The sequence below is a fragment of the Trachurus japonicus genome, chromosome 7, assembly GCF_045865225.1.
Source record: "Trachurus japonicus isolate A0001 chromosome 7, Traja_1.0".
NCBI classification, from domain to species: Eukaryota; Metazoa; Chordata; class Actinopteri; order Carangiformes; family Carangidae; genus Trachurus; species Trachurus japonicus.
This window is the reverse complement of record NC_140913.1, coordinates 32093218-32119336: the sequence shown is the minus strand read 5'-3', so window position 1 is coordinate 32119336 and position 26119 is coordinate 32093218. Positions and strand designations below refer to the sequence as shown.

General features: G+C 43.4%; 2 protein-coding genes and 1 long non-coding RNA gene across 4 annotated transcripts in view; all 3 read right to left on the bottom strand.

Moving 5' to 3' along the window:
* Positions 1–957: 957 nt before the first annotated feature.
* hsd17b10 (hydroxysteroid (17-beta) dehydrogenase 10) lies at positions 958–8352 on the bottom strand. Of its 2 annotated transcripts, XR_015036199.1 has the most exons (7): positions 8272–8352; positions 5995–6159; positions 4736–4900; positions 4506–4634; positions 2099–2207; positions 1133–1374; positions 958–1034 (listed from the first exon to the last, which is right to left on the bottom strand). XR_015036199.1 is itself a non-coding variant. In XM_085782892.1 (6 exons), exons 1-6 carry the CDS (start codon positions 8293–8295, stop codon positions 1184–1186), a joined length of 783 nt encoding a protein of 260 aa, XP_085639018.1. In that variant the 5' UTR covers positions 8296–8352; the 3' UTR covers positions 958–1183. The 2 variants fall into 2 exon arrangements, 1 of the variants encoding a protein (XP_085639018.1); XM_085782892.1 differs by having other exon boundaries at positions 958–1374.
* A 6527-nt stretch (positions 8353–14879) lies between these two features.
* Positions 14880–19458, bottom strand: LOC146985138 (uncharacterized). Its single transcript, XR_015036198.1, has 2 exons — positions 16183–19458; positions 14880–16151 (listed from the first exon to the last, which is right to left on the bottom strand). It is a non-coding gene; the product is annotated as an uncharacterized LOC146985138 (long non-coding RNA).
* A 2289-nt stretch (positions 19459–21747) lies between these two features.
* fam120c (family with sequence similarity 120 member C) overlaps positions 21748–26119 on the bottom strand; it is a 26641-nt gene continuing 22269 nt past the window's right edge. The window contains 6 exon segments of the mRNA XM_085782891.1: positions 21748–21902; positions 21904–22146; positions 22247–22310; positions 23265–23400; positions 24086–24326; positions 25139–25348. Coding sequence (XP_085639017.1) covers positions 21840–21902; positions 21904–22146; positions 22247–22310; positions 23265–23400; positions 24086–24326; positions 25139–25348 — 957 coding nt within the window. The 3' untranslated portion in view covers positions 21748–21839.

Genomic DNA, 26119 nt, shown 5'->3' with positions numbered 1-26119 from the left:
CAAATATGCCCAAAACACACCCGAGTAGGTTTTTTTCCTATACTCCTACCACAATCAAACTTCACAAAAAAAACAAAAAACATTCCTCCACAGTTTTTTACACAGGACAGAAGTCACCTGCAGCTTCAGCTTCATGTTTCAATCTGACTGTAAACACAACACTGCCCCCCTGTGGTGGAGTCTCACAACAACAACAACAAAAACAGAGAACCATCGACCTCCATCATCCTCTCAGGTTAAACCCGTTTTCTCTTCCAACAAACACACACAAACAGTTTGTGTTGAATATTTAATCATCTACAGACTCTTGAATCCTCAGACTTGGCATATTTTTGCCTATTTTTGAGTGAGAAGTTGAGTTGTGACTTTGAGTGAGAAGTGTAGGCTAATTGTCCCATTGGTTGGGTTTAGGCAATGAAGAAAGGAGTTTAGTAAAAAGCCGAGGTAGAGGCTAGACAGGCCAGATAGAGAGAGAGAGTCCAGATGAGTAGAGGGAGCCCATCGACCAGCAACAGCGGGGAACATAGGACCCTTTTTGAAGAAAAACAAAAACGGGTAACATAGGACCCTTTTTGGCAAAAAACTAGGACCCTTTTTGGGAAAAACGGGGAACATAGGACCCTTTTTGGCGAAAAACGCAGAGCATAGGACCCTTTTTGAAGAAAAACAAAAACGGGGACATAGGACCCTTTTTGGCGAAAAACTAGGACCCTTTTTGGGAAAAACGGGGAACATAGGGCCCTTTTTGGGAAAAATGGGGAACATAGGACCCTTTTAGAGAAAAACGGGGAATATAGGACCCTTTTTGGCGAAAAACTAGGACCCTTTTTGGGAAAAACGGGGAAATTAGGACCCGGGGAACATAGGTTTGTTCCCGTTGTGAAGAAGAGTTTGATGTTTTAAATAAGCTACACACACACACACACGCTAAAAGTCTTTAAGAATGAAACCTTGTAGTAGATAATCAAACCCATCAGAGCTTTATTAGAATCTGCATTTGTTTACAAAACAACCAAAGTGGAGTTCACAGAGTACTCACAAACACACACAGACAGACACACACACACAGACACACACATAATGGTGTTGGTGATCGATGTCAGTGTAATAACTGTACGCAGCTTATTGTGACAAACATACCAGACACACACACACTCACACACACACACACCCCCAGTCCGTCTCAGGGCTGCATGCGGATGGCCCCGTCCAGTCTGATGACCTCGCCGTTGATCATCGGGTTCTCGGCCAGTGATGTCACCAGGTGGGCGAACTCCGCGGGGTCTCCCAGGCGGGAGGGGAAGGGCACCTGTCGGGCGAGAAAGGAGCGCACCTTCTCTGGAAGGCCGGCCAGCAGCGGAGTGGAGAACAGACCTAGAGGAGGGAAGACGGAGAATATTTATCTAGATGACAAGAAAACGTCCCAAAGTTAAAGGGATATTCCCCTCTAAGTTTAACCGATGTGGTTCTCAAACCTTCTTACATCAAGGACCCTAAACTGACACAATTTAGACCACGTACCCCCATTGGATAACATTTTGAAGCAAACACCAGAAATACACAAATATTTGTTCTGAGACTTTACTTTTTTAATCAATGTACGTTCAAAATTAGGGCCAATGGCATGAATTTTTGGAAAATATTGTAGATACATTTCTGGGGGGAAAAAAATGGTACAATTTCTCCAAAAACGTTTAAACATTTCTAGAAAAAAGTGGTAAAAATTCTCAAAAAAGTGGTCAAATTCATTTTTTTTTTAAGTAAAAAAAAAAAAAAAAAAAATTAATAATAATTTTTTTAAAAGTAGTAAACAAAATTCTCAAAAAACTGACTGTATGTCATATGGGCCGACTACAAGTAACAAGATAAACTAATAGACAATGCATTTACTGTAAACACATCACTAGATTGGTTTTATTTTTGGTCTGTCTCTTAGACCATGGGTTGAACTTACAGAGGAATTTCCCGTTAAATCCGATTTGACTACTATCTGTTGTTGTAGTTGTATTGATCTCATGGGGACATGTCATGTTGAACCAGCAGGATCAATAAAATAAAGGTTTATGGTTCATAAAGTCATGTGATCGTCACCACTCACCAGGCGCTATGGTGACGACTCTGATGCCCATCGGCGCCAGGTCTCGTGCGATAGGCAGCGTCATTCCCACGATGCCGCCTTTAGATGCAGAGTACGCTGCCTGGCCCACCTGCACACACACACAGACAGCAGCTGGTCAACAGAGCAGCAGCACTAGGGCTGTCAGTCTTCCTCCCAAATCAGATTTTAATTTCTAACGCTTCTTATGTATATACAGTATGTATGTAATATTAAAATTTTTAATGTGTGTTTTTTTTTTTTTTTGTGATCAATTTTTTATTTTGTTTTATTTCATTACAATTCCATTTATCCATTCCCCTTGACCCCACCCTTGTCCCGGGTCCTAGGGGTAACATTAGGTTAGGGTGATTACAGGGAAAAACAAAAACAACAAACAAACGAAAATAAATAAATAGTTATCAATAATTATCAAAAGTACATAGCAGACATATTCATGAAACAGAGAAAAACAAAACAAAACAAAAAATGTGTGTTTTTTTTATTCACCTCATTATATATCCACCCATAGCAGCTTATTATTACGCCCCACGTGCACTAAAGGGCATTCCAACCAAATCTGTTATGTAACATTTGCAACACACTTCAGTTTTACCAATTCAATATTAAACTTCAAGAAGGGAAATCTAAATACTATAAGTAGTGGAGCAACAGATCACAGTTGATCTGTGATCCGTTCCGATTGCTCTCCACGGAGCAGCACACAAGTGGTCTGCGGATCGATCGCTAAAAAAAAAAAACTGAAAACATCTGAAGCTGCAGCTCTAAACAAAACAGTTTGTTTCATCAACATCTTTACTGCCTGAACGTCACGACACACGACGTTACTTACGGTGCAGACACACCAAATCCGGCGACGGATCCCATTCATTCTCTATGGAGAGCGGGAGACACGGCCAGTTGACGGACCAGTCGCCGTATGTGAATTTGCGCAAAGTAGACTCGACCTGTACTTTATGCAAATGACGTCCGTCCAACGCAATGCGGCCGGCTCGCAAAACTCCGTTCAAACTATCAAACGAGGCAGTGTTGATCAAATGTGAGTCAATATTGTGACTGCAGCACTGTCCATTTTCCGCCTCAAATGTTTTCAGAAACATACTTTAGTGCATTGTTTAGCTGTAAAATGAGATCGTATGTGACCAGCAGAGCAAAAATGAAGCTCCGCCCACTCGCCGGTGCGTTCTGTGATCCGTTGCGTCGAGATACGTCGTCGCTGGATTTGGTGTGTCTGCACCGTTAGCGTCGTTGCAGAAGGAACACGTTGGAACGTCAGTTTCCACCTTCGAATGGTCTCCATATCCCACATCCGTACTCTGTCTTTTTTTATGATTTCAATCTATGAATTTTTTGTACCTTATTTCCATTGTCTCTATTTGTTACTGATCACTTTGTTCTCTATCTGCTCATTTTTGCTCATATAACGTTGATTATGTATGCACTTTATCTCCTTTTTTTCTCTCTGTTTATTTGTTAGCCATAGAAATGTGTTTTGTTGTAATTAGTGACAGGGGTGGAACTTATGTACAAGTCAATCGGCTTTGTTCCCTCCTTGCAACATCGAATATAAATGTGTGCTAAATAAATAAACCTAAACCTGAACCTCATATTTAAAGGGATAGTTCACCCAAAATTGAAATTTCATGTCCTCCGTGGCTTCTCTGAGTTACAGGGGGTCTCGGCATAGCAGTGCATGTCCATATAACGGTTGCAAATGGATACCAACTGTCTTCGTAACAAAAAGACACACCAAAAAACATCCAAATACGTCCATGCTGCTCGTATGTAATGTCCGTCTTGTATTGAAGCCCCGAAATGCGAAATTGTCCCGAAAAAAATTAAATAAGTCTATATTTCAAGCTTGTTTGTAGCAGAAGCTCCTCTTCCCGGTTCGTCCAATTTGGAAGGGCTGGGAGAAGTTTCAGAGTCCTCCGTGGCTTCTCTGAGTTACGGGGGGTCTTGGCGTAGCAGTGCATGTCCAATTTGGACGAACGAGGGTCCGTCCTCTTCCCGGTTCGTCATAATTTGATGAACCGGGAAAAGAAGCTTCCGCTACAAACAAGCTTGAAAAATAGACTTATTTAATTTTTTTCAGGACGATTTCGCATTTCGGGGCTTCAATACAAGACGGACATTACATACGAGCAGCATGGAGGTATTTGGATGTTTTTTGGTGTGTGTTTTTGTTATGAAGACAGTTGGTATCCATTTGCAACCGTTATATTAACATGCACTGCTACGCCGAAGCCATGGAGGACTCTGAAACTTCTCCCAGCCCTTAGTCCACATGAGGGTGAGTAGATAATGAGTGAAATTTCAATTTTGGGTGAACTATCCCTTTAACATAATTTGAATTCTGTTGGTGTCGAAGCCCTATTGGTCGCCTCACCTGTCCGTCAAACGCCGCCACGCTGGCCGTGTTGATGATGCAGCCTCGGTGTCCGTCGGCGTCCGGCTCGTTCTTCCCCATCTCTCCCACGGCCAGACGGATCACGTTGAAGGTTCCCGCGATGTTCACCTGCAGGAATCAAACACAAGAGACGTCACATGGAACCTGGAAGCGGCGTCCGGTTTGGACTCGTCGTCTTCATCGTCTGTCCGTCGGTCGCTCCGTCCTACATTGATGACGCGCTGGAAGTCCTCCAGGCTGTGAGGAAGCTCCTTCTTGAAGTTGTAGGTCTTGACGGCCACAGCGATGCCGGCGCAGTTCACCGCCAGGTCCAAGCGCCCGAACTTCTCTCTGGCCAGAGACACAGCTGCCTGCACATCTGCCTCCGACGTCACCTAGGAGACGACACCACCGGTTTAAAACTTTATTGTGAGATGCGAAGACAAACAACATAACAGACATACAGCAACGGATACGCAAACTGCAGCGTTCAGTCAAGAAACTTTTTACTCATAACTAGGGTTGCAAAGGGGCGGAAAATTTCCAGTAAAATTTCCAGAAACTTTCCATGTGAAGTTAACTTGGGAAGTTAAGATGGGGAATTTTTGAAATATTCCAAATTGGAAACTTTCCATGGGAATTATGGGAATTTATGGGAATTAGCTGGAAATTGGGGGTAATTTAAACAAACTATATCATATCCAAACATAAATGTAAATATTTAGTTTTGTCATAAGCAGACATCCATGCAAATAATACAATTAGAAAACATGACATGTCAACAGTTTTAATTATTGTATAAACAATCAATTCTTTTATTGAACAACAAAAACATGAATGTTTTTGAGTACACCCCACCCCCCATCCGCCCACCCACTCAAAAAGTAAAATTTCGGATTTATTTCCCGTTTATTCCTATATATTCCCGATTATTCTCGTTAAATCCCATATATTCCCGTTAAACCTCCTGTTGTCCTTCTGGGTCAAATTGACCCAATCTGTTCACTTCCTCCATCCTTCCTTCTTTCCTTCCTTCCTTTCTCCCTTCCTTCTTTCAACAATCCTTTTTCCCTTCCTTCCTTCCTTCCTCTTTTGATCCAGTTGACCTGGTCTGTTCCCTCCCTCCATCTTTCTTTCCTTCCCTTTTCCCTTCCTTCTTTCCACAATCCTTTTTGCCTCCCTCCCTTCCTCCCTTCCCTTTGTCCCTACTTCTCCCTTCTTTTTTGACCCAATCTGTTCCTTCCCTCCATCTATCTTTCCTTCCTTTTTCCCTTCCTTCTTTCCTCCCATCGTTCCCTTCGTCTTTCCTGCCTGCCTGAAATTCGACCCCTGATCTTCATTCACTGCAGCAACTGGAGTTCACATTTACCGTTATGATGAGCTCTGTCACCATGGCGACAAGCATCCACGTGGATCTACTGTGTGTGTGTGTGTGTGTGTGTGTGTGTGTGTGTGTGTGTGTGTGTGTGTGTGTGTCCTCTACACTCACGTCTGCCGGAGCGAAGGCGCAGCGCTCTCCCAGTCCGGCCGCCAGCGCCGGGCCGTCGGAGCTGGGCAGGTCCAGGATGACGGCCGACGCTCCGCTCTGAACCAGACGCTCCACGGTGGCGCGGCCCAGACCGGACGCCCCGCCCGTCACCAGGCCAACCATTCCCTAGCAACACACACACACAGGGATGGGAGGAGGGAGGGAGGGATGGAGCAGGAAACACAGGGAATAAAATAAAGGATTAAAAAGAGGGAAGAACCAGGGTCACTGAGACAGACGGATGGAAACCAACTGGTCAGAGATCAGCAGAACGTGTGTCTCATGATAAAACATTAAATATCTGTTTTGGTTTTGTCTCTTTGGAGGTTTAGAAAACAGGAACAGACATTTTCATCTTTGTGTTTCATACTTTAATAAAATAATAATAATAGTTAAGTTAATAGTTAAGTAATGAATGAGTTTTCAGCAACAATATAGCCTACCAATCAAAATACATAACTAGTCTTTTTCATGACATATTTAATATAATTTCCCTACTTTTTGTTTATACATCGTCTTAAATTGAAAAATATTTGTACAGCTTTGACAGCGATGACCGAAATTTACACAAACTGGTCACGCGTCAAAACTTGAGCATCAAAATCGCGTTCATCGCATTTGAAAAAGATGAAGATACGACACGATGATTGCATCGCAAAAAAAAATGTGTGTATCGCCGCGTCACAAAAAAAAAAAAAAGGGATTTAAAGGGATAGTTCACCCAAAATTGAAATTTCATGTCCTCTGTGGCTTCTCTGAGTTACAGGGGGTCTCGGCATAGCAGTGCATGTCCATATAACGGTTGCAAATGGATACCAACTGTCTTCGTAACAAAAAGACACACCAAAAAACATCCAAATACGTCCATGCTGCTTGTATGTAATGTCCGTCTTGTATTGAAGCCCCGAAATGCGAAATTGTCCAGAAAAAAATTAAATAAGTCTATATTTCAAGCTTGTTTGTAGCAGAAGCTCCTCTTCCCGGTTCATCCAATTTGGAAGGGCTGGGAGAAGTTTCAGAGTCCTCCGTGGCTTCTCTGAGTTACGGGGGGTCTTGGCGTAGCAGTGCATGTCCAATTTGGACGAACGAGGGTCCGTCCTCTTCCCGGTTCGTCATAATTGGATGAACCGGGAAGAGGAGCTTCCGCTACAAACAAGCTTGAAAAATAGACTTATTTAATTTTTTTCAGGACGATTTCGCATTTCGGGGCTTCAATACAAGACGGACATTACATACGAGCAGCATGGAGGTATTTGGATGTTTTTTTGGTGTGTCTTTTTGTTACGAAGACAGTTGGTATCCATTTGCAACCGTTATATTAACATGCACTGCTACGCCGAAGCCACGGAGGACTCTGAAACTTCTCCCAGCCCTTAGTCCACATGAGGGTGAGTAGATAATGAGTGAAATTTCAATTTTGGGTTAACTATCCCTTTAACATAATTTGAATTCTGTTGGTGTCGAAGCCCTAATGCGTGTATCGTGTATTAAACGACACGTGACAGTGTGTTCAGCGGCTGCATTTGCCTCTAAAACAACTCTGTCTCTAATGTTACATGATTATCTCATAGCGTGGTGAATGTGCAGGTCACAACTTGTCCACCAGAGCATTGTGGAGTTGTTGGATTGTGTATTTGATGAGTTTGATGAGGGACAGGTTGACCTGTACCGTTCACCTCCATTGTGTTCACTGAGCAGCTCACGTCTCTGCCCCGCCGATCTCAAAACAACATGCACCGATAATTAAAGGTAATGAACCTATACTGCTGTGACTACAGGGTTTATGGTGAGAGGAGGATCTGACTAAATGTTGAACTGTCCCTTTAAGTTAGATTTAAGTCAGACTGACGTGCTTGTGTCGGTGAGTTTAGTCCTGATAGATAGATAGATAGATAGATAGATAGATAGATAGATAGATAGATAGATAGATAGATAGATAGATAGATAGATAGATAGATAGATAGATAGATAGATAGATAGATAGATAGATAGACAGACAGACAGACGACCGCGGCCTCGGTGTGAGGGTCGGGCGGACGGAAGCCTGTGAGGACCCATTGATTGTTCACGTTGATCAAACTTGAGAACAACAACCGAGCGAGGAAGAAACACACACACAACACAACACAGGCTCGTGCCCGACCACACACAGCGCGCACACACACACACAGTAACAACAGAGTAAACAAACACACACACACATCATTTAATTTCTTTTCTTTTCTTTTCTCTCCTCACCTTGACACACCGAATGTTCGCCATGTTGGTTCGGACCTGACGTCACAGCGGAGATCGTGTGTTTGGTCGAGAGGAGTCACTATGTCGGAAAAACTAACGCGCTTTTACGCAACCGTGATTTACCAGAAGCTAACACGATTCGTATTTATTTGTTTATAACACTAATACTGTTGTATTATTATTATTAATCCAAAAACAATAATGACATGAACTATTTTACCTTGGTGCAGCCAACATTTTATAGGCTATTATTTTAGAAATTAAAAATAATTCAGCATCCTGGATGAAAATAAAAATCCTCTATAGACCTTTTCAGAGAGTATAAACAAAGACAGGTGTGGCTCATTAGAAAACGCTCTGGTACACTAAATGGAATGGAGCCTTAATTAGTATCCTTGGTAACACCTGTATTTGTTTATACTCTCTGAAAAGGTCTATAACTCTAGATATTTCAGAATTCATTATATTTAATGACTAAATCTTTCACTCATGAATGTGGATGTTTACAGATAAACTCAAAGACACCAATGAGTTTCTCTGTGAGGCCAAAGCGTGTGACTGTTTTTTAACTGGCCACTACTTCATCATCTATTAATTCAGTAGTTATTCCATAGTTTCTGCCAACAGAAATTATTATAATAATAAGAATCATATTGTAGGCAGTAGCACTGTAGAAGGAACAGTGAGATTGGTGGGTAATTATTATGTAATTTCATAGATAGTATTAGGCCACTGATATATTAATTTAGTATAATATTTAGCTACATGCATCATGACCTTCACTGCATGGCGTAGTTACAACAGTTCTTACCTCTGTAAAGTTTCACCACAGACACTGATCTTCAAACTGGACAAGGACATGGAGGAAAGCTTAAAGGTCAATGGTCAAATACCTTGGATGTGTTCACATGGGACATAAAGGTGATCTATCCACAGGTAAACATCAGTAACTATTACTGAGGAACATGCTAGTAATAGTTACTGTTAGTAACAAACTCAAGTAGCAAAGACAAAACAATACAATATAGAGATACACAATCATTAATACACAACATGTAGCTATTCGTTATGAATCAGCGTCTGATTCACCGTCAGAGTGAGAGCTCTGTCATTTTCAGCCTCTTTGGTCGCAGCGTGGAGAGGCGCGTAAGCCACGCCCCCTCACGGCTCTGATCCGACCAATCAGAGGCAGGGATCGGGGAACGCCCCCTCTTGCCATTGGCTGAATATTGGCAGTATGGATATGAGCGAGTCTGACCAATGAGAGCAGCCGTGCAGCTCAACAAGGTCAGACCAGGGGAACGACTGATGCTGCATATTATGGGCTGTCAAAGTTTTAACAGTTTTAACAACTGAGACAAGATCAATAAAGTCCGATTAAAAAAAATAAAAAACAAAAACTTTATTCAAGATAAATCATTTATTTTTAATCATGTGCTTCAAAAATAAAACATTCAAAATTCTAAATCCTCTGATTTTTAGAGCAGATTCTAATAATATATCAGGATTATTATTGATTAATCAGTTTATATATTTGTTGATCATTTAGTTACAGAGACGTTGTCATTAATATTAAAGCCCAGGTTCCTGTGATTTAAAGAAAAATATAATTTAAAAAAAATCTCTGGTAGGTCTGCGACGAAAAACTATTTTCATTCTCAAATAAACGATTAGCCATTTATCTATAAAATGTTGGGGAAAAAATACAGACATTTTCTTATTGAGCATTGATAATTAATAACTGGTGGTTGCAACTCTTCTATAATGAAACTACATGAAAGTAAATCTAAATGTTTATTATGAATTTGTTGAGACTGGAGCATAAACAGATGTGAAATGCAGTCAAACAGTTCACACAGTCATGAATCATTCTTATGTTTGGTTACAATTATTTTATTTATCATTTATTAGTTTATTTAGCACAGTGCACGTCGTGTAATAATCCCTGGACAGATGTTACAGTGTCACCCTAAACCAGAATATAAGAGGGAAGAGGTCCAGTAGCACATGCACATGATGAAATGAGATAAAAATGTAAATAAAATATAAACAAGGACAACGTACAGTAGACAACAAACATTATTAAACACTGCACTGTCATGCAGAGCAACAGCAGAAACATAAGAAGCATGCACAGTGTCAGGTGTCTGTCATGAAGCATATTAAAGATATTTTGACTTTGACCTGGTTTAATTTAATTTAATTTAGTTTATTTGATAGGGACAATGCAGGTTAACATAGTAACACTTCCACTCGTTACAAACAGGTCAATGTGACTGATGTTCTGCATACAGAGATTAAAGCTAATGCTAGTTTCCAACTCTCGTCCCTAGTTAGGCTTTTAGGAGAAGAAAGAAGGTAAGAAGAAAGACATGAAAATTACATAACAATACAATAAAATGTACAATACGTCTAAAATCATTACAAGTCATGACCCATTAAAAATGCAAACAGCTCAAAACCAGTTTGACAGAGGAAAATTTTAGGACATTATCAAAACTAATCAAATTATACTGCTTCAAAATGTGACAGTGATGCCACCATTATTTTTTAAGGTTTGGTTATACAGCAATTAACTTAATTGTAGTCGGAGAGGCCTGACTCCACACTGTAACACAATACGACATATGAGAAAAAATCATGGCATGCATATATATAATAAAGCTTTGGTTGGTATATGATGTCTAATTAGTTTGAAGCAATTTAATTTTGTTGTTTGTCAAACTTGAGTCTGGAATCCAGAGCTACACCCAAAATATTTAAAATCATTTATCATCTCAATTTCCTCTCGCTGCAATGTTACGCAAAAATGTTCTGATTGTGACGTGTCTTTTTCTTATTGACAGTGAGCTTGTTATCATAAAGCCAATGACATACCCTGCTAAAAAAAATTAAGATAATGAGCATGAGGTGATGAGCATCATCAGGCTGGCACGTTGAGGAAGGCAGGGAGTCGTATGGTTGTATCTCCAGATCAGGGGGTGTAACATCTCACACCCACGACAACACAACACCACACCACACTTTACTGTGTAGGTGTGTCGTCGCTGTGCGAGGGAGGATTTACCTGGTTCCACCTGAGAGTCTGAGTCTTAAAGGGACAGTTCAACATTTAGTCAAATTCTCCTCTCACCATAATCCCTACAGTCGACTGCTACACTCAGGTGTTCACTTAAAGGGACAACGAGGAGTTTCTATTTGGTTATAAAAAAGTCTCACGTTAATGTGGATGAATCTACGTTACCCACACTTGTTAATGGGCCCATTTTCGATAAATATATCGTTTTGTCTCTATCGTTATTTTGTTATTATTATTATTAGTGGTGGAAATGCTGGGCGAGCCGACCAGCGTTTCCTTACTTTCGGTTTTGCAGACGCTGCCCGGCGGGTCATGGGAATAACGCCGCCGAATCGCCGTTTATGGTCGGAACTACGACGGTATCTGATCGTCTTCAAACCTCTGACTTTCATTGTTGATGAATGAAAACATTCTTGGCAGGACGGCCGTCTTGCGCCGGTCCAAGAATTTCACCGTGCGCGCGGAGGCTCATGGTAAATGTAGTATGAGAACACTTTGCTTTCCAAAACTCCTCGATGTCCCTTTAAAGGAGAATTCCGGTCATTTTTGACCCCTAAATCGTTGTCCTGATGGTCACCCAGTGTTGGTTGGAGCAAAAAACACAACCAAAATTGATGCAGGCAAACCAGAGTTACACCATGGCTACCCGGCGCTAGGGATAGCGACAACGCTAACCCATGGGGGCAATTCTTTCAACCACAACAAACACTCAGATAACAATCAAATATCCATGGTACATGACTGGAATCCTTAGAGACACCACTGAACTCATATAGTGTACAGTATAAACAGTATAAACTTTGTGTTTTTGCATGTAGCCACTCACCTCAGATAGCCGAACTCTGAAACATCCTGGAAAGACATTACTATCCGGTCGCAGAGCGCCTGCTCTCCCCGCCACAGAAACTAACACTTTTTCCTTGTTGTGATGATTTCTTTACAAAAATAAACAGTCGAGCAGTGCAGTGGTAATGTCCAAAATATCTCAGACCGTTTATTTTTTGGAAAGAAATCATCACACTCTCACGCTCATCGTTCAGCAGCTCATCCTCGTCTTCCTCAGGTGCTGCTTGGCTCCTGTTCTCCTGTTGCACCGTATCCCGACCGGGCTCTTGACAGGGAGCAGAGAGCTGCTGTCCGGCGGTCAAGGCCGTCCCTCTCTGGAGCAGAGGATGAGGTCCTCCATTGTGTTCACTGAGCAGCTCACGGCTCTGCCCCGCCGATCTCAAAACAACATGCAACACCCGATCATTAAAGGTGATTAACCTACTGCTACGACTATAGGGATTATGGTGAGAGGAGGATCTGACTAAATTATGTTGAACTTGTCCCTTTAACTGGGCTGCACTGACCTCAGGTTACTATGGTAACGGTCTGGTTTAGGTGAGGGTTAGACCAGGTTATGAGCAGGTGAGACAGATGTTGTTGTGGTCCTCTGGTCTTCAGTTGCAGCTGTGGTGTCCGTGAGAAAGACAGTAGGTTGTATAGTTACCTCCCAGATCTGGTGTGACCTCAACTATACAAACTACTACCTCATCACACAGACACACTCTCTACTCCTCCTCTCTGCTCCTCCTCTCTATTCCTCCTCCTCCTCCTCCCACCTGGATCTCCTGGGCAGAGGAGCAGGAGACGGGTCTGAGGACGGAGCAGCAGCAGCCTCCTCTTCTTCCTCTTCCTCCTCCTCGGTGGATCTCCAGGGCAACAAGGAGCAGGAGGAGGTGATGGACTGAACACACACACACACACACACACATGTATGACCACAGCAGTGACGTCACAGCAGCCTGCAGCCAGGTGAGGCTAAAACAGGCTAACACACCTGAGCACGCGCCCCTCCGTGTCTCTGACGTCACGCCTGTGACTTCATACAGAGGCAGAGAGGAGAGATCCAGCGGCCAGATGACGGTTTCTCCTCTCTGCTCCTCCTCCTCACCTCCACTGCTCCTCACCTCCTCCTCTCTCCTCCTCCTCCGGGTTCAGCTGTGAGCGGTTCTCCTCTTCTGGTCCGGATGATGTCACATCCGGGTGTTGTCTCCCTCTCTCCTCCTCCTCCTCCTCCTCCTCCTCCTCCTCTCCCCGGTGGATCGGCCTGTGTGTGTCCGGGGAACCGTCTTCCTCCTCCGGCCTCAGCCCGCCCAGGTGGCTCCGCTCCGCTCTCAGCCTCGCCATCTTTCCTCCTCCTGGCTGGTGGAGCAGCAAGCAAGCAGGCTGAGCTGAGCTGAGATCTCGCGAGAGTTCCGCACCCGGAACGAGATTTCAGCCACAGAGCGAATCACAGAAGAGAGACGAGGAGGAAGGTTTTTCAAAATAAAAGCATCGTCACTGCAAATATAAGAAGTAAAAGCTCAATTCTGACAAGTTTATCAACTGAAATTAATGTTTTTATTATTATTAATTAATTGATAATACATTATGTAGTTATTTAATTGATTGTTATTCAAATTCAAAGAACTTTATTTGTCCCCAAGGGGCAATTTAAAAAAGCAGGTAGAGCAGCAAGGTTAGGTAAAAAAACAAACAAAAAAAACGCATATATATTTAAATAAATTAATAAATACATCATGGTTGAGAATCTCTGGAGATATGTGTCAGAATGGAGAGGGGTGAGAGATGTGTGTGTTATTTTCTCTTTTTTTAATCACATCTCTATCATTTTAATATCATTGCACACTTGTTTCCTGCCACATCTGTTTGTTTTTTCCAAAAAAATTATGCCAATGATGACAAAATGGCTCTAATTATGTTTAAAGTGCAAATGGCTCTAATTATGTTTAAAGTGCATAACCATATGTTTTGTTGCAGTACTCAGAGGCTGTTTGAAACTCGAGAGAGTCGTTATGAATTGAGAGGATTAGGTGTCTATAAAAGACCAAAAATACGAACTAATATAAAACAGCGTTGTGTTTCCGTCAGAGGTGTCAATTTGTGGAACAGTTATGATGAGGAATTAAGAATGTGTAGCTCGATTTCTATTTTCAAGAAAATGTTTAAATCCAAGGTACTTAAAGAATATATAGATTTGTTATGAGCGCCAAATGCTTGTTTGATTTAAACTCTAATGTAAAAGTTGCCTTGTTGAAATAGTTTCTGGATTGATTGTTGTTTTTTTGTTTTTGTTTTTTCTCTCTCTTTACCTCTTTTTTTGTTTTGGTAAAAAGGGTAGGCATAATAAGCCTAGGCTTCAGCCTACACCTTTTCGATCAGCACCCCTCATCACATGTACAGTAAGCACTTGTGTACATTTAGTAAAGTTTACCTGTGGAGAAGGGGGGGTAAAATGCTGATCGAATAAACTGAACTGAACTGAACTGAACTGAACAACAGGACTGGCCCCTGAGCACAGACATGAGGGGCCACATGTGTTTAAATTTCTTTTTAGATCATTTATCATGTGTTCTCTGGTTGTTTTCTGTCCATCTGAGCTCAGTTTGAATCAGTTTGTGGTTGTTTCGCATCGACATGACGTTACAAAATCAAAGTGAATGTAAAAAAATAAATAAATCACCACACTGGACACCCTGTACACTTTTTTTTTACTAAAAGAATAAATTTTATTTCAGCACTGTAAGTCATTTCCCAACCAGTACAAACATGACTGCCATCTTTGTCTCTTTCTGAACCTTTCCTCCCCTCCCTCTGTGAGATCAGACCACCAACAGCCAGACAAATTAAAAAAAACAAAAAGCTTTCTTTTCTCGTCTCTCCACAAACAGTCTGGTGCTTCCATAATGCTAACAATGATGACAAATTATACCAACCATAATTATAACAGCAATAATGATGATGATAATATTTCTATAACAATAATATTATGGATAAATTTTAACCCTTTTTTTTTGCTGCACAGGTAGTTTTTTGGGGGGTGTTGGTGGCGGCGGCCTTATTGGTACATGCACTGGTTCACATGTTGCTGAGGGCGTTTGACCAACGTGACAGGAAATGGCCCACAGGAGGGGGGGTGAGGGGGGGTTATACTGGAGCTGGGGGGCTGTTGAAGAGGGGGGGAGTGGCAGTGTAGAGAGAGACAGACAGAATAAGGGAGCTTTATTCAAACCGGACAAGAAGCTGTGAGAGTAGAAAACAGATGACGCCTCCTCCTCCTCCTCTCCTCTCCACGTTCTGTATGACAGACATTAGTATTAATACTGTTCAGCTTCTACAACAACACAACAACTACAACACAACAATAACAACAACATCTGCTCCCATTTGTATTGTATTCCTCGCAGGCACGGAGGCAAAGTGCTTTAATGTGTCTGACAACTCGTCGTTTAAACCGAGAGCTGAACTTTTCCTCAGGACGGTCGCAGCAGCGTGTCAGAGCTGCAGACTCAGTTCTCAATTCATTCAACGTCAATATTTAAAACAGTGAAGCTCTGGCTATGATTCAACTCTTTGTTATTATTATTTTGTATCTTCATGTATTTATCTGAAATATTTAGCATGTTGAGAAATGTAGAGATATTTATTCTTTATTGTTTTAATTATGACTCATGTCCTCCAATCGTACACAGTAACGATACGAATTTTGACTAATAGTCCATGTATACGTGTGTACATCTGTTTATATTTACTGTTATTTATTCATTTATTTCTTGTTTTTGTGATTTATTTCTTGGTTAATGTCTTCGTACATGTATACATGACATATAACAGACATATGTTGATCTGCACCTACTTTTTAATAAAAAGAAATAGTGAAGAATTTCACTATTTACAAAAAAAATGTTCCTTGTTTTATCCAATCATCTTTGTTTTTTTAGTTTCACATAAGATGAAAAACATCAGTTATAAATTCCTGCAGCTCAGATTTTTTTTTTTTTTTTAACTCGAGGTCCAGACATTTTGATTGATCGGTTTATTGACGATTGATTGATTGACTGACGGTTGCAGCTCTGACAGAACGCGTGAGGAGAAGCTCAGCTACTGCAGCCTCCGTGCCCGCTCACAGTCTGAGGACACACAACAGTTCATATCTATCGTAACACATCATGTGAGAGACAGAGGACGTCAAACCCCCAGCGTGCGTGTGTGTGTCTGTGTCTGTGTGTGTGTCAGGTGTCGTCATGTCAACAGTCGATAACGACGACGAGGGCGAGGAGGAGGAGGTGGAGCCGTAAATCTACCCACAATGCCTCTGAATAAAAGACAAACTGACTGTCCACACACTGACTGACTGACCACACACCTGGGTAACTCCCTGTCTGTCTGTCTGTCTGTCTGTCTGTCTGTCTGTCTGCGTCTCCACGGCAACCACAGTGTCAACACACTGGGACACACCTGTCACAGAAAAAAAAAAAAAAGAAAGAAAAAAAGAAATCACGCGTGCTGTGCTGTCGTTATATTTATCATCGTAACTCATCAGAAAACCTGTCACTGGGGGCAGGAGGAGGGTGGGGGGGTGGGGTGGGGGGCAGGGGGGCTAGAGGAGGGGGGTATTTGTGGGTGGGGGGGTGATAGGTGCACTTTGGTTCTCAGGTGTTCAACAACAGGAGATGTTTCGCTGCTTTGTGCAAGGGCGCAGAGTTCAGCTTCGATTGATAATAATTATAATGAGTCGACCACGAACGAACGAACGAACGAACGTACGAACTCGTTTCCAGGGAGATAATAATAATAATAATATGAGAATCAAACATAGTGCAGACAAACGACTTCTCAATTCAAAAAAAAAAGAAGGAAAAAAAAAAAGAAATCGGGCAATATTTACTTAGGTACATCATAAATGGTGAAGTGGTCTAAAGATGCCATATAAAATACAGGTAAGGAAAATCGCGATCATTACAGTTCAAATCTCTAGGTTGGCTAAGCGTAGTTCAGTACTAACTGAAGCGATGGTAGAAGGATTAGATTAGAAGATGTAATAACATTAAAAATAGTAAGAAAAAACACATTTGCACAATTGAATAAAACAGTTTTGATTTTTTTTCTGATTTTTTTCCAGACTCTGGCTAGATACATACAGAAACTGATTATCAACGTTAATATTATAACTTTTTTTTTTTAACTGTTAGTTGGGTTGATTAAAGGGGCGGGGCAGCCCAAAGAGAGAGAGAAAGAGAAAACGGCCAATAGTAACGGTCCTACGGGCTAAAAGGGGGAGTTGGGGGGTTGGGGGCAGAAATACAGGAGGAAGAGGAAGAGGAGGAAGAGGAGGAGGAGGAGGGGGTTTAACCCTGTGTGTCAAATATCTGTGTTTATGTGTGTGGCTGCTTTTACATGACAATCAATGGGCATCGTGTGTGAGTTTTTGCTTATCTGTGTGTGTCTCTCTGTTTGTGTATGTGTCTGTGTGTTTGTGTGTGTGTTTTTGTGTGTATGTGTGACCTATGAGGAAGTCGAGGGCAAAGAAAAGAAGTGAATGAAACAGTTTGAGGAAGAGGAAGAGGAGGAGGAGGGTTGAGGATGAAGTGTGTGTTTGTGTGTGTGTGTGTATGTGTGTGTATGGAGGAGGGGGGGTGAGGTTGGGGGGGTTTGGGGGTGGAGGTGGAGGGGGGGTTTCCAGGGTAACAAGCATAAAAATCACTGATCAAATCTCTATGGAACTAAAACAGACGAGGACAGAGGGAAACTACATCATGTTGTGAGTTGACTTTTTTTTTTTTTCCAAACTACCTACTGTGTAACTCAGGGTTTAACATCTATGTTTCTGTGTGTGTGTCTGTGTCAGTGTGTGTCTGTCTGCGTGTGTGTGTGTTCTCCATGCAAACCTCTGTTGTGTGTGTGTGTATGTGTGTGTTGTGTGTGTCAGGTGAATGTGTTACCAAATTGATCTCTGGTGAACTGACGACCACTGGAACTGAAACTGCACAAATTCACTTCAGCACAAAAGCAGAGAGAAGAGACGCTGCTGGTAACAGACGCAACTGAACAGTGTGTGTGTGTGTGTGTTTCCTGTGTGCGTGTGTCCTGTGTGCGTGTGCATGTGTGTGTGTGTGATGGTTATTTATCTGGCGAGCGAATCGAGAGAGGGCATCGTTAGAAACTGGATCACACTCTTGGCTCGCCGCAGAAAAAGCCTTCTAACAATGTACGGTAGCGATACACGTATTTGTACTAATGTCAAAAGTTGAAGCAGTATTTATTCATTCATTTATTTATTCGTTTATTTATTTATTTATTTGACTCCTAGTGAACTAGACTCGGTCCTTCGGCCAGTGGAGCTATAATAGTAATAATCTCTAGCCTAAGTCTTGGTGGCTGTGTGTTACAGTCGTGTTTCAGCCCCACGCTGGTTCTCTACTCTTAAAACCTATTAACACCTACGGCGCTCGTCTTGTTTCATAATCCCTACCGGTAATGTACGGCGTGGTGGCGGCGGCGGCGGCGGCGAGGCGGCATCGCGGCGTGGCGACGCCGGCGCAGGCCTTCCGACTGTCGGCGTTTCACTGTAACGTGTTGAGTTCATAACAAGAGGGGGAAGTCTGACGCGACTACATTAACACTTACATAGAAAGTCAGGGTTTTTGTCCTTCAAACGGCGCTTTTTGTTTTTCGTTTCCGTGTCAATTCTGTGGCGCACGACGGAGCGACAAGTCGTCAACAGAGTGAGGGAATAAGGTGCTTCTTGTTGACGTGCCTTGTTTGTTTGTTTGTTTGTTTGTTGGTTTGTTTTTTAAAGAATGAGCTCATCTCAGTGTCTTTGTTGTGTCGGTTTATAGAGATGAAGACGACGCAGCTCGTGGCGAGCGTCTCTCAGGCAACGTCTGTCTGTCGGTTGCTGCTTCTACTACAGGTGCAGCTGTGCTTCCCGGTCGCTCAGACCGGATCAGACCGGATCAGACGGCGGCGGCGGCGGCGGTTGGGAGGGGGAAACGACTCCTCTACAAACATTTAAGTGCTCTGATGATGAAACCGTGTCGTGTCGTGCCGTGAAGCCGAGCGCTTCAGGGCCGTTACGTTAAGTGCTTCCTGTTGGTCTATAAAGTGACACACCTGGGCGGCAGCGGCAATGGCGGCGGCTCAGGCGTTTGGGCTATTGTCATGACAACAGTTGCTCGATGGCGTGGGGGATCAGTGCGGCGCTGCGGCCACACCCCCCTGTATTTATCTATATATCGGCAGCGGCTGGCGGCGGCGGCGGCTCCGTGGCGCGGCCGGTCGTATTAAAATAGACTTTGGAAATAACTTTAGGATCCGAACCGGCTTCGGGACGACCGAGGCGTCCGGCAGCTTCATTTCATTGCAAAGTTCTGGCGTGGACGTGCGACATCCAGCTCTCCGTCTCTTTTAACTCTTTAACTCTTTGTGTTTTTTGGCCTTAACTCTGAACGGTCCAGTGGCTCCGCATCTTCAACAAAGTGCTTCTCTGTCTGAAACCACTCCGTTCACATTCTGACGTCTCGCAATAGATCTCTACCTTTAAACGTTTACATGTCTTAATGATTTAGTCAGGCGCGGTGGGGATCGGGGGGGTCGGGGGGTTTGGGGTGGGGGGTCGGGGTCACAGACGCTCAATCCACCTGTCGGGGGGGGGGGGCTGGTGGTTTTCAATTCATCATATTTAAATACAACATTAAGTGCTTCTGTTGGGAAGATACAATCAAAGCTTTGGGGCGAGGGGACGGGGACGGGGGGGATTTAATAATAATAATATAATAATAGTAACAATAATGCACTGTTTTAGTTTTTGGAGGAGCGAGGGGGGGGGGGCTCTTGCATACTTCAGGGCGTAAGGTGCATAAACTCACTCATGGGGGGGTTAGGGTCTAGGCTCTGCTACACTAAAAACCATGGCGGTGCAGAAGTGCTGCGGCGATCGATCGATTAATAACCAATCAATCCATAAAGAGTGGTGGCGGTGGCGGTGGTAGGGTGGTGGGGAGGGGGTCGAGGTCACGGTGCGTCACTCTGAACGGCGGCTATGGCAACCAACAAACCGTATCAACAACAACAACAACAGGGTTCCCACTTTTCTTGAAATCGTTTTCCAGGACATTTTCACATTAGTTTTTATTCCGTCCCATTCTTGCTTTGGAGAAGTCTTTTCGTCAATGATACCTTATTTTGTACATTTAATTCAGTTTGTTTCTATGTTTATTCCTCTCTCTCATTCTCTCACCCAGAAATATGATTTAAAGGTGTGCAGTCTATGGCTCTAATTTATGAAATAATCTCTTAAATCCTAAAAAATGATGACAAATTTATCATAGAACAGCACAAACATGTATTTTGGGGTTTTTTTTTGGAAACAAAATCCTTAGCAGGGCCTGAAAAAGTCAAATCGAGCTCTGGCAGCTGATATCATGATGTGATAAATCATTTTTCAGGACAACTCAAGCTTTTCCAGGACATTTGTAGCCTAGAAATCTAGACGCACCGGTGGGTCTAGAGACGAGCCATAGGAACTTTTTGAGTCTCAAAACACCGTTTGTGTTCACCAATCACAGTGCTCTATCTGTTTAGAGAGTCGTTGGGCGGGTTTAACGCGATGGCGACATACATTTTAATTGGCTTGTCAGGCTAACGTCATCCTGCTCTTTGCTCTGATTGGTCGTAGCGCTACCCTATTGGTGCAGAGGCAGTTTGAAAGACAGCCTTCATCCCGCCCCCTGGATTGAGCCGAGGTCTACCAGTCGTTGCCAGACTAGACATGTTAATGATCTCTCTCCCAGAAATATGATTTAAAGGTGTGCAGTCTATGGCTCTAATTTATGAAATAATCTCTTAAATCCTAAGAAATTATGACAAATTTATCATAGAACAGCACAAACATGTATTTTTGGGGGGGTTTTTGGAAACAAAATCCTTAGCAGGGGCTGAAAAAGTCAAATAGAGCTCGGACAACTCAAGCTTTTCCAGGACATTTGACTTTTTTTTCTTCTAATTTTCCATGTGTTTTTCATGACTGGAAAATTGGTCAACCATTTTCCAGGTTTTCCAGATTTTCAAGAACGCGTGGGAACCCTGATCAACATCAACAACAACAACAACAACCACAACCACAAAAACAGCCGCCGAGCCATGGCGACCAGGCCTAGCTAGGTGGTGGTGATGCTGTAACCACGGAAACCACATCCAATCTGTCACCGTGACAACGACGTCTGTGTGCAGAGATTCTAACGTCCAACACGAAGTAATAAACTTAGACTGACGTAAAGGAAGGGTGGGGGGGGGGGGCTCGTTCAGAATGGAGGGTCGTCATGGCGACGGGGGTGGGGCTTCAAGCTTATTTTTACTTTGAGTGCAGGGGGGAGGGGGGCATTTAGGCTTTTGGAGGTGGGGGGGGGGCGCTTACAGACTCATGGAGAAAACCTTCTTCATACATTAATGTAAAACCAGATGGAACTGAAGAGGGAGCGACAGCGAACTGTGTGAGCCAATCACAGGGAGCGGGGGGCGGGGCCTCGCTGCTCCACGTGATTGGCTGTTTGGGGGGGTGAAGGGGTGGAGGGGCGGTGGGGGGGTGGTTGGGGGCTACAAAACAGGGGAAGGCAGTCGAACACAGATAACTCTCTCAGAGCAGTGCATCCTGGGAAGGACGCCTTCACTCCTCCTTCTGTAGCGCTCCGTCTGACGGGCAGTCGTCAAGGCAACAGGGGGGGGGGTGGCACCTCCACCTCCACCTCCTCCTCCACCACCCCCTCCTCTGATTGGTTGTCTCTGCTGGCTAAGGCACACGGGATTGGCTGGGCCAGGGGGGCCAGCTCCAAGGAGGAGGACTGGCCGATGGCGGCGGGGGCCGAGGCGGCGCCGCCGTTCAGCTGCTGCGTGGCGACGGCGACGTCCGGCAGCGACACGGCCTCCTCCTCCGACGGCTTGGGGGGGCTGCTGGCGGGGGGGGAGGACGACGTCTGGAAGACATAAGAGGAGCAGGAGGAGTTAGAGAGACAGGGGCGAGGAAGGGAGGAAAGGAGGGACGGGGAGGGGGGGGGGGGTTGTGATGGTTGTTACCTGTGTTCTGTTGGCAGAAACCTTCTTCCCTCCTCTCGCTTTACCAGGAACATCTTTACCCCTGCTGAGGACACACACACCGTTAGGAACACACACAGTCCACATATTGATCCATATTTACACCCCATTAGTCCATATTGTTCATATTATTCCATATTATCACCCAATTATAAAACGGAAAGGTGAAATCCGGCGATCTGATTGGTTCTTAACCTATTCTAAAGCCTTATCACAGCGTAAGCTATCACACCGCATCAGGCATGTATGACTGGTATGAATGGAAGTTGTTGTCATGTATCCATGACAACGGACTGTTGCAGTCCGTAGCAAAAGACAGTTGATGTTTTTACGATGTTAAAAAACGGACTAAAGTAGTTGAATTCACATGTTTAAGGTGAACTTTCACCTCTGGGGAGGGTTAACAATGGTAGAGTGGATTGAGCAGTGACTTTCACCTGAAAAAAAAAGCGTAGGAAAAGACGAGATGCAGAGCTAACTAGGAGCTAAAGTCTGGAGAGGTGGGACTATTTTTTTCACAGTGAGGCTATTTTATTGGATAATATGTATTTCTGGTTGAATAAAACTACATGCAATTGATTGTGTATCCCTCTTTCATATCGTCATTATTGGTAACCGTTTTATAAAAGCAATATATCACTCCAGTCCGTGGTATATGGGGGGTTGTCCCTCCGCTTCGCGTCGGGCCGAACAACGCTCCTTAGCTGTGGTATAATAAGCATATACCACGGCCTGTCGTGATATATTGCTTAATAATTCCATATTATCCCCATATTGTTCCATATCATTTCATATTTACACCATATTGTTCCATGTTGTTCCATATTATTCAATATTATCCCTATATTGTTCCATATTATCCCCATATTGTTCCATATTATTCAATATTATCCCTATATTGTTCCATATTATCACCAAATTGTTCCATATCATTCCATATTTACACCTTATTGTTCCATATTATCCCCATATTGTTCCATATCACAGGGGTATGACTCACCCTTTCCCTGCTCCCACTGACACCACCTGCATGTTGAACCCCCCTCTCCCACGGATTGGTTTGTTCCCGGCCCACTGGCCGACCACCATGCCAGCGATCTCCAGCTTCCCTCCCTGGGGGGGGATGGACTGGATACCTGAGGACAGAGGGACATGGTTGACAGCTGACACACAGTCAGACACACACACACTGACTCTATGTTATAGGTCAGCTCAGGTTGTATGAACACTGAGGCCTGATCCACCTCCACTTGGTTTAACAGGGTTCCCACTCTTTTCTGGAAATCGTTTTCCAGGACATTTTCAGCTGCTACAGTCTGACTGACATTTTTACGCCATACACTGATTCATCCCGTCCCATTCATGCTTTGGAGAAGTGTTCTTTTCGACAGTTGTATCTTATTTTATAAATTTAATCAGTTTGTTTCTATGTTTATTCCTTTCTCTTATTCCCTCTCCCAGAAATATGATTTAAAAATGTGCAGTCTATGGCTGTAATTTATGTAATAATCTCTTAAATGCTTAGAAATTATGACAAATTTATCATAGAACAGCACAAACATGTTTTTTTTTTTTTTTTTTTGGAAACGAAATCCTTAGAAGGGTCTGAAAAAGTCAAATCGAGCTCTGGTAACTGTGATAAATCATTTTCCAGGACAACTCAAGCTTTTCTTCCTCATATTCCATGTGTTTTCCATGACTGGAACATTGGTGTACCATTTTCCAGTTTTTCCATATTTTCCAGGACGCGTGGGAACCCTGTTTAAATAAAGTTTTTAAATGCTGTTGTTCCTCTCTACAGTCGACTCATCATGTGTTTACCTGGGAAGGCTCTGGGTCTGTGCTGGGCCGGGTGGTGGGGGTGATGTGGGTGGTGGTGGGGGGGCATGCCGCCCATGGGGCGAGGCGGGTAGAGGGGGGGCATGGGGTAGAAGGGGGGCACCATGGCGGGGGGCAGGAAGGCCGGAGGAGGCAGAGGGGGAGGGGGAGGAGGGGGCCGGGACAGGTTGATGCCCTCCAGGATCGCCTGACGCATCTTCTCCACCTTGGACACCAGCTCCTCCTGCACACACACACAATATCGATTCATTTTTATAGCTATTTCAGTTAAAACCAATTTTGTTTGGTTATTAAAGAGATTTTCACAGAACTGATGCTGCAAATTGAACATGTGCATCATTAAAAATGGACCCAAAAGAAGTTACATTATACACATTTATTATTATATTCAAATTTTTAATGTCATTTTTTCTTTTTTTTTAAGCTCATTATATTCACCTGTACCATCTTATTATAACGCCCTGCGTCCACTAGAGGGCGTTCACAACAAATCTGTTATGTAACGTTTGCAACAAACTAAGAAACGACCAGAAAGGTTTGTAACAACACCGGGAAAAGTCGCTAGATTTGTCGCTAGTCGCTTTTGATAAAAAAAAGTCGCCAGATTTAGCAAGAAAGTCGCCACACTGTACGGCGTCATAGATGACATAGCGTATATTTTTGATATATAAGTCGCTTCTAAATATAGGTCGCATTTGCTAGCCAAACTATTAAAAAAAGCGCAATTTATAGTCCGGAAAATACGGTAATCTGAATTCTGTTTGAATAGCGAAGTTGGTTCTGACGGCTCTAGCTGATATCGGATCTTTATCAATATTAATCTAATACAGATATAATTTATCTTTTAAACCCACTGACAGTCTGTCAACACAGACACATGAGACACAGATGCTCGTCTCTGGGATTCAGGAGGATCAAGGAGATAAAAACTGTTCTCCTCCGTCACCGTGACAACCACACATGATGTCACTGCTCACGCACACACACACACACACACACACACACACACACACACACAGAGAGAGAGGCCCGTACCTGCCCCTCACACATGTCCAGCAGCGCGGCTCGGTCGCGGGCGGCCCGGGCCAGTTTGCTCTGGAACAGTTTTCCATCGAAGAAGCCCCAGGGACAACAGTGTTCCCACGGCAACGGCTGTCCGCACACGTCGTTAATGAAGAGCGCCGTGTCCACGCCGGCCATGAAGAGAGCAGCCAGCTGCACGCCGCGGGCGTCCACCTTCTCCACCTGACAGAGAGAGAGAGAGAGAGAGAGACAGGAGTGATGCCTGTGAGGTCATTTCCCATCATGCACCTGGTGGAAAACACTGACAGATCCATCATAATCATTGTAGTTTGGTTTCTGTGTTAATGAGTTCCTGTTTGATTCCATTCCACCGACTCCATGTTCAGTCCCTCTTAGTTCAAGACTAAAGACACGACGCCACAATAAAAAGACTAAATACTCACACCACCCACACACACACACACACAAGATCACAAACATATGTGCAGGAAAAACTCACGACTGTGATCGACCGACCGATAACAAACTACTCACACACTCAAAGCTCGTTATCTGCACCAACTCATCTTCAGGCAAAAGCTCCATTTGATAATCACAGGGAAGTATTCGACCATTCCAGCCCTTCCACACACACACCCACACACACACTTTTGTTGGACCAGTCTCATCCTGGTCAGATGCGAACATGAACTGATGAAGCCTCTTGGATGAGAGGTGAAGCGTCTTCCTAGACATTCACAGGCTAATAAACAGCTGATGTCACAGTGTGATAAATAATTTTCCAGGACAACTCCAGCTTTTCCAGGACATTTAACTTTTTTTTTTTTTCTCATTTTCTGTGTTTTCCACAACGGGAAAATCACCAACTGAAAAACAGCCGCCCGCCATTTACAAATCAAAACACAAGACTGTTTTGAGAATCAGTGCCGTTCAATTAAGTCCTCGTCAGTCGTCACATAATGAGAGGAGCAGATCTAAACGAGGACCAAATCA